The sequence below is a fragment of the Pristis pectinata genome, chromosome 19 (assembly GCF_009764475.1).
Source record: "Pristis pectinata isolate sPriPec2 chromosome 19, sPriPec2.1.pri, whole genome shotgun sequence".
Lineage (NCBI taxonomy): Eukaryota > Metazoa > Chordata > Chondrichthyes > Rhinopristiformes > Pristidae > Pristis > Pristis pectinata.
This window is the reverse complement of record NC_067423.1, coordinates 44,094,684-44,103,205: the sequence shown is the minus strand read 5'-3', so window position 1 is coordinate 44,103,205 and position 8,522 is coordinate 44,094,684. Positions and strand designations below refer to the sequence as shown.

The 8,522-nt window shown below is 50.6% G+C and overlaps 1 protein-coding gene across 5 annotated transcripts in view; it reads right to left on the bottom strand.

Moving 5' to 3' along the window:
• Nucleotides 1-800: 800 nt before the first annotated feature.
• The window catches only part of LOC127580612 (uncharacterized), an 89,362-nt gene continuing 81,640 nt past the window's right edge, over nt 801-8,522 (bottom strand). For 4 of the 5 annotated variants that reach the window (XM_052034233.1, XM_052034238.1, XM_052034235.1 and 1 more), the window contains 2 exons: nt 6,180-6,265; nt 801-4,685 (listed from right to left, as the gene is read on the bottom strand). In XM_052034233.1, the coding sequence (XP_051890193.1) occupies nt 4,611-4,685; nt 6,180-6,265 (161 nt within the window). In that variant the 3' untranslated portion in view covers nt 801-4,610. The remainder of the gene's footprint in view (nt 4,686-6,179; nt 6,266-8,522) is intronic. The other variant, XM_052034237.1, reaches the window with a different exon arrangement.

Genomic DNA, 8,522 nt, shown 5'->3' with positions numbered 1-8,522 from the left:
GCACCCGGCCAACCTCAGGCCCTCCCCACCCAGTCCGCTCCCTCCCTCCCTCCCCTCACGTCACCGACTCCTGTGTCTGTTCCACCCGTCCCACCCTCACTGTGTTCTCCCCACCAAACTGCAGCGACTCTCACCTCTCTGCACTGCTGGAACTACAGAACGTCAAACAGAAGACATTTCTCAGACCCTGCCGGCAGGCAGTTGCAGGTTTATTGAGCACGCATCAAGCAATCGCGATACAACCCGTCGCCGTTACAAGCACATAATATTCAGGAACGGAGGCGAGTGCCGACTGCCTCAGTCGTCAGCCCTTTAACCCCTTGCAGACTGAGCTCCCCCTCCCTCTGCCTCTCCATCCCACCTGTGGGATCAGCGGTCCCTGGCCCTGTCCGTCGGTAGAAGTGTGAAAAACCTGCCCCTCGGCTCCCTCTCCATCTCTCCCCTCTCACCTCAAACCTCTGCCCTCAAATGTTAGGCTCCCCTACCCTGGGAAATATAATGTGTGTGTGTGTGTGTGTGTGTGTGTGTGTGTGTGTGAGAGAGAGAGAGAGAGAGACAGAAAGAGACAGTGTGTAAGTGAGAGAGACACATTTTGTGTGAGTGTGAATGTACATGAGAGACAAAGTGTATATGAGATTGTGTGTGTCTGAGACAGTGTGTGTCTGTGAGAGTGAGAGAGACAGAGTGCATGTGTGTATATCTATGTGTGAGAGAGACAGATTGTGTGTATGGCTGTGTGTGTCTGTGTCTGAGAAAGACACACACATAGAGTGTGAGGGTGAGATGGAGAGTGTGTGAGGTTTAATGTGTTGTAGTGTGGTCAGGAGTGTTTGTAGGTGTGTGTGTGTGTTTTCCTCAGGATACCATCACAATGAACTCCAGAGACCAGAGGGGTCCTGCAGTGAGGGGTGCGGGTGTGATCAGTATTTACAGGGACCGGACACTGTGGACGGTGTGTGATGTCTCACACTTCCCCAGTGCTGCAGTGAGGGGTGTGGGTGTGATCAGTGTTTACAGGGACCGAACACTGTGTACGGTGTGTGGTGTCTCACACTTCCCCAGTGCTGCAGTGAGGGGTGTGGGTGTTATCGGTGTTTACAGGGACCGGACACTGTGCACGGTGTGTGATGGATCTCCCCACCAAGCAGGAGATCTGCCCCCCACCGCCCCGCTGAAACAGGCCAGTGTGTGGGGTCACTCTCAGTCCTGCAGTGCCGGGCTCACTGCTCAGTGATGGGATCAGACTTCACCGTGGGACCGAGACCAAAGGCTCAGCGCCTGCAGCAGACAGAGAATCTTTCTTCTTCAATCTTTTTATTAAATTTCAAATGACTACACAGAGCAACAGTGATGCTGCACCTGGTGTGAAGAGACCGGGATTACAGTAATAACAGTGACATCTAGACTCACAGCCAGTACAATATTTCATCTGAACCTCCCAATCTCTTACTGAATGAACATGAGACAAAAAACATTGAAAAGAAATGTGATGATATGAAAAGAGAACCTCAAAATTAAACAGTAATAACAAACAAAAGCAAACCAAAACCTACAAAAAAAAGGATTGTTATTTCTTCGGTTGAAAAACATTATGACTTTAGCTCCGCTCCTCGATATTCAAATAGAAGGTTATTGAAAGGGATTTGAAAAAGGTCAGCTGACATCACATGAAATACTGAATGAATGGGCTCCAAATGTAAGCAAAGGGTCAACAGAGCCACTCCTAATTTTCTCTAAGTTTAAACATGTTATAGTTTGAGAAAACCATTGAAATGTGTTGGGGGGTACAGGGTCCTTCCATTTAAATAGAATGGATTTCCTGGCCATTAATGTAACAAATGCAATCACAGGACAAGCTGAAGCGGATAGATGGCCGGAATCCATCACTGGCAACCCACAAATTGCAGTAATAGGATGAGGCTGTAAATCAATATTCAATACAATTGAAATAATATTAAGAATGTCTTTCCAATATTTTTCCAAAAGAGGGCAGGACCAAAACATGTGTGTAAGGGAAGCCACCTCCAAATTCCATCTGTCACATCTAGGATTTATATGGTGATAAAAACGAGTGAACTTGTCCTTGGACACATGGGTCCTGTGAACCACCTTAAACTGCATCAGAGTGTCTGGCACAAAATGAAGATGTATTAACTAATTGGAGAATTTTCTTCCATGTCTCTATAGGTAAAAGTATCTGAAGCTCTCTTTCCCATTCATTCTTAATTTTATCAAGGTTCTCCAGACGTATTTTCATAATCAGATCATAAATTATTGTTATCAAGCCCTTCTGATAAAGATTAAAACCTAAATTTTTTTTCTGTAATTTCAATTTTATGTGGTATTGGAAACTTTAAAACAACTTTAAAATAACTTTAAAAAAGTTCTAATCTGTAAATATCGAAAAAGAATGTGATCGAGGCAAATTGTATTTATCAGACAACTGTTCAAAAGACAAACATCAATGAATAGATCATGAAAGGATGTTATTCCCTTCATTTTCTATAAAGAAAAAGCTAAATCAATTGATTGGTTGGAAAAAAAATTGGATTGGATAGGACTTGATAAAATGAATTTATTCAATCCGAAAAATTTATGAAATCGAAACCATATTCGGATTGTATGTTTAGTTATCGGGTTAGTCATTTGTTTCTTCAATTTAGTAAGTGCAAAGGGGAGCGAGGCTCCTGAAATAGAAGCTAATGAAAACCCTTGCACTGACTCATACTCAAGATACACCCATCGGGGACGTTGAATTACATCGAAATCTTGCGTCCAAAAAATTAAATATCTAACGTTAATTGCCCAATAGTAAAATCTAAAGTTAGGCAAAGCCATACTGCCATCCTTTTTTGATTTTCGTAAATATTTCTTAGTTAACCTTGGGTTTTTATTCTGCCATATATATGAAAGATGTTTAGAATCAATAATATCAAAAAAGGATTTCGAGATGAAGTCTGGAACCTCTTGGAATAAATACAAAAATTTTGGTAAAATATTCATCTTAACCACATTGATTCAACCAATCAATGACAGAGACAGTGGGGACCATTTAGGAAGCAATTGTTTAACATGATTGATTCAGGGTAAATAGTTCACTTTGAATAAGTCCTTATGCTTCTTGGTAATTTTAACATCCAAATAAGTAAAATAATTAGTCACTAATCTAAATGGTAATTGCCTATAGATTGGGATTTGCATATTTAATGAGAAAAACTCACTCTTATTGAGATTTAATCTATAGCCAGAAAAAACACTAAATTGAGCAAGCAGTGATAATGCTGCAGGAATGGATTTCTCAGGGTTAGAGTATAAAGTAACAGGTCAGCTGCATATAGTGAGATCTTATGCGTCCCATTTCCACGAGTAATACCAAGTATGTGAGAAGAGGCCCAAAAGGCAATTGCCAAGGGTTCCAAGGCAATAACAAATAGTAAAGGAGTTAAAGGGCAGCCCTGTCTAGTGCCTGGAAAAAGCCTGAAAAAGGGGGATCTCTGATTATTGGTAAGTACTGAAGCCAAAGGTGTATGATATATCAATCGCGGATATAAAATTTGGGCTAAAATTAAATTTCTCAAGTGTGTTAAATAAATATTCCCATTCGGGGCGGCACAGTAGCATAGCGGTTAGCACGATGCTATTACAGCGCCAGTGATCGGGGTTCAAGTCTGTAAGGAGTTTGTACGTTCTCCCGTGTCTGCGTGGGTTTCCTCCAGGTGCTCTGGTTTCCTCCCACATTCTAAAGATGTACAGGTAGGTTAATATGGGGTTTAAAATGGGCGGCACAGTCTTGTTAGGCCGGAAGGGCCTGTTACCACGCTGTAAGTAAAATTCTAAAAAAAATTCTCTTTTTATAAAGCTCCAAATTGGGAGCAACAGAGTATTTTTTATCAATTTCTTTAATTTTATCAACCAATATATGTAATTCATTATTAGTTCGTTTTTTCAATCCAGCAGAGTATGAAATAATTTGAACATGGATATGAGGTTTAAAGATATCCCATAATATCCCACTGGAATTTCTTCCACAGAATTAGTTGAGGAGAAAAAGGAAATCTGTTCTTTAATAAAGTTAACAAAGTTTAAATCGTGAAGTAGAGAAGAATTGAATCCCATTGTCGGGCACCAGAGGCTCCATCCACTAATTGGATTGATAGATTCAATGGGGCGTGATCAGAAACGGCAATTGCATTGTACTTACAGTCAGTAACAGATGGAGCTAATCGAGAGTCGATAAAGAACTCATCAATTCTAGAGCAGCTGTGATAGACATGAGAAAAGAATGAAAACTCTATCATATGGGTGTAGAAATCTCCAAACTTCTAAAATTCTGGAATCAACTAAAAATGAATGAATAAAAACAGCGGATTTGTTTGGCAGTACGTGATTCGACACAGACCTATCCATCGAAGGGTTTAAACAGCAATTGAAATCTCCACCCATAATCAAGATATATTTGTTTAAATTAGGAAAAGGGCAGACGGAGAATCAGCAGCAGGGCAACAACAGACCAGGGCTGGGCAGCATTAACCCTTTGTGGACAGAAACGAGGCCAGCGTGAGGCGGAGGCAATGAGGGTCTGTGCTGGGACGGGCGAGGGGTGGCACCCCTCAGTCCTCTGCAGGGCCCTCGGAACACTGCTGCAGCTCCAGCTGTGGGTTAGGGTCACCAAACATCTCCCGGAGCTGTAACCCAGAGAAGGACAACAGTGAATCACTGTGGGATGTGGGGGGGTCTGGGGGAAAGGGGTGTGAGGGGGGTCTGGGGGAGAGGCAGGGACAGTGGGGGAGGGAGACGGAGGGGCTGGGGTGGGAGGGAGAAGCAGAGATGAGGGAATGGGGGTGGTGTGGAGTGAAGAGGGGGTGGAGGGGTTGACTCTGGATGGGGGACGGAGGGGTGGGGGAGAGGGGAGAGAGGGGGAAGGACAAGGAGGGGGAAGAGGGGAAAGGGGGATGTGGGGATGGAGAGAGAGAGGGTGTCGGGGATGGAAATGGGGTACAGAGTGGGGAGAGACTGGGTGAGACAATGGTGGACAGATTAGATGGGGAGTGGGAGAGAAGGGCAGTGACGGGGGGATAAAGGGGGGAGAAATGGAGTAGAGGGGCAGAGAGAGAGAAGGGGAAGGGGAGGGTAAGAGGATCTCCCCTCCGTGAGGACTGACAGTGAGGGGGGAATCTCCCCTCCCCCCACCCCGTACACTCTCTGACCCACAGAGAGGACAGACAGTGAGAGGGGATCTCCCCCACCCCGTACACTCTCTGACCCACAGAGAGGACAGACAGTGAGGGGAGATCTCCCCCACCCCTGTCTCTCCCTCCCCCACCCCGTACACTCTCTGACCCACAGTGAGGACAGACAGTGAGGGGAGATCTCCCCTACCCCCCCCCCACCGTCTCTCCCTCCCCCACCCCGTACACTCTCTGACCCATGGTGAGGACAGACAGTGAGGGGGGATGTCCCCCACAACCCGTCCCTCCCTCCCTCCCCCACCCCGTACACTCTCTGACCCACGGTGAGGACAGACAGTGAGGGGGGATGTCCCCCACCCCTGTCCCTCCCTCCCCCACCCCGTACTCTCTCTGACCTACAGTGATGACAGACAGTGAGGGGAGATCTCCCCTACCCCCCCCCACCGTCTCTCCCTCCCCCACCCTGTACACTCTCTGACCCACAGTGAGCACAGACAGTGAGGGGGGATCTCCCCCACCCCCCGTCCCTCCCCCACCCCGTACGCTCTCTGACCCACAGTGAGGACAGACAGTGAGGGGGGATCTCCCCCACCCCGTACACTCTCTGACCCACAGTGAGGACAGACAGTGAGGGGAGATCTCCCCCACCCCCCTCCCTCCCTCCCCCACCCCGTACACTCTCTGACCCACAGTGAGGACAGACAGTGAGGGGAGATCTCCTCCACACTCCCTCCCTCCCTCCCCCACCCTGCACACTCTCTGACCCACAGTGAGGACAGACAGTGAGGGGGGATCTCCCCCACCCCCCCGTCCCGCCCCCCTCCCCCACCCCGTGCACTCTCTGACCCACAGTGAGGACAGACAGTGAGGGGGGATCTCCCCCACCCCCCCGTCCCTCCCCCACCCCGTACACACTCTGACTCACAGTGAGGACAGACAGTGAGGGGGGATCGCCCCCACCCTCCCTCCCCGAACACTTCAGTCCCTCACCTTTTCCCGAGTGGCTTCCATCACTTCCTCCTCAGTCATGTCTCCGCTCGATGTCACCTTCACCTGAATCCACCAGTGCCCGTCACCTGAACACAACGGCCCGGGGACAACACACAGGTCACAGTTAGCTCCATCCCTGCTCACAGCACGTGTCCCCCTCTCTCTCCCTTCTCATGGACCCTTCATTCCCCCTGTCCCAAACTCCTCTGTCCCTCCCCCCTCCCCGGGACAAATCTCTCCTGTGTTCTCTTCTCACCATCTGGTGGCAGGAGGGAGAGGGAGAGGGGGATGGAGAGGGAGGGATGGAGAGAGAGACACACAGGGAGAGACGGAGGGAGGGAGTAAGAGACAGAGAGAGAGAGACAGAGGGAGGGATGGAGGGGGAGACAGACCGAGTTATTCAGCAGGGTCACAGACCCTTCTGCCCAACGTCCGTGCCGACCAAGTTGCCGTCCTGGCTGGTGCCATTTCCCCACATTTGGCCCACGTCCCTCTGAACCTTTCCTCTCCATCAACCTGTTCAAATTTCTTTTCAGTGCTGTAAGTGTCCCCACCTCTGCCACTTCCTATGGCAGCTCGTTCCACACACCCACCACCCTCTGTGTGAGAAAGGTGCCCCTCAGGTCCCCTTTAAATCTCTCCCCTCTCACCTTCAACCCGTGCCCTCTGGTTTTAGTCTCTCCAACCCTGCGGAGGAGACTGTGACCATCCACCTTCTCTGTGCCCCTCATGAGTTTATAAAGGTCACCCCTCAGCCTCCATCCCTCCAGGGAGAACAGTCCCAGCCTGTCCGCTCTCTCCCTATAACTCAAACCCTGCCGTCCCGGGAACATCCCTGTGAATCTTTCCTGCACCCTCTCCAGTTCAGTCACTCTCTCCTCACAGTACGGTGACCAGAACTGCACACAATACTCCAGGGGCCGTCTCACCAACACTCTGCACAGCTGTAACAAGACCTGCCGAGCCCCGTACTCAGTGCCCTGTCCGACGAAGGCCAGCGTGCCACATGCCTTCTTCACCACCGTCCACCTGTGTTGCCATATTCAGGGAACGATGTACCTGTACCCTGAGCTCTCTCTGTCCTACAGCACTCTTGAGGCACATACAGGTGGCCACATCCCTGGGGCCCTGTCTCAATGGATCCGGGGACTTGGTGGGAAGCAAGGGAAGGAATTGCTGGGGCCGTGGCAGGGGTTTCTGTCTGGAGATGTTCCCTCTGTTTCCCTCATCAGTCTGTGCCGTTCTAAATGTAGGGAGATCTGTCCCTCGGAATCACCTCCAGTAACTCCCTCACCACGGACATTTGGCTCACTGGCCTGTGGTTCCCTGCCTTGTCATTGTGGCCCTTCTTAAATAAGGGGATAACATTAGACACCCTCCAGTGGGGTGGGGGGTGAGACAGAGAGAGAGAGGGGTGTAGAGGGGGGAGAAAGAAGGGGGTATAGAGAGAGGCGGTAGCAGAGAGGGGAGGGGAGGGAAATGGGGGTGAGGGGTGAAAGGGGGAGACAGTGGGGGAGGACGTGGGGGTAGAAGGGGAGATGGGGAGGGGTGGAGAGAGAGCGGGGGGCAGAGAGTTGGAGAGGGGGACAGGAATGGGGGAGGGAGAGGGGGTGGAGCAAGGGGGTGGTGAGGGTGTGGGAGAAGAGGTTGAGAGGGGAGGGAGGGCGGGTAGGGGGAAGGAGGGGGAGAGAGTAGGTGAGCAAGAGGGGGGTGAGAGAATAGGGGTGAGAGGTAGGGGAGGGGTTGGGAAAGGGGGAGAGGCAGGTGGGTGAGAGGAGGAGAGACGGGTGCGAGAAGGGGGAGTTAGGGCAGGGGGAGAGAAGGGGAAAGGGGGCAGAGAGAATGCAGGAGTGAGGGGGGAGGGGGTGTAGAGAGGAGGTACAGAGGGTGGAGAGGAGAGAGGGAGGAGGAAGAGAGCAGAGGGAGAGATGTGGGGAATGAGAGAGAGTGACAGTGAGAGGGGGTGAGAGGGGGAAAAGGGGTAGTGTGGAGAGGGAATGGGGAGGGGGTGGAAGGGGGAGAGGGGGGAAAGGGGGTGGAGAGAATGCAGAGAGAGAGGGTGGGTGGGAGGGGGTAGAGAGAAAGGGGAGAGAGAAGTGGGGCAGGGATGAGAGAGGGAGGAGGGGAGAGGAATGGGGGAGAGAGGGTGGACAGTGAGAGGGGTGAGAGGTGGGGAGAGAGGGGGAGAGGCGGGGGGGACAGAGAGGGGAGGGAGAGAGAATGGGTAGAGAGGGGGAGAGGGATGTGGAGAGAGGAGGGGGCAGAGAGGTGGGAGAGGAGAGAGGGAGAGGGATGTGGAAAGATTGGGGAGAGAAGGGGAGGGGGAGAGAGAGCGGGGGAGAG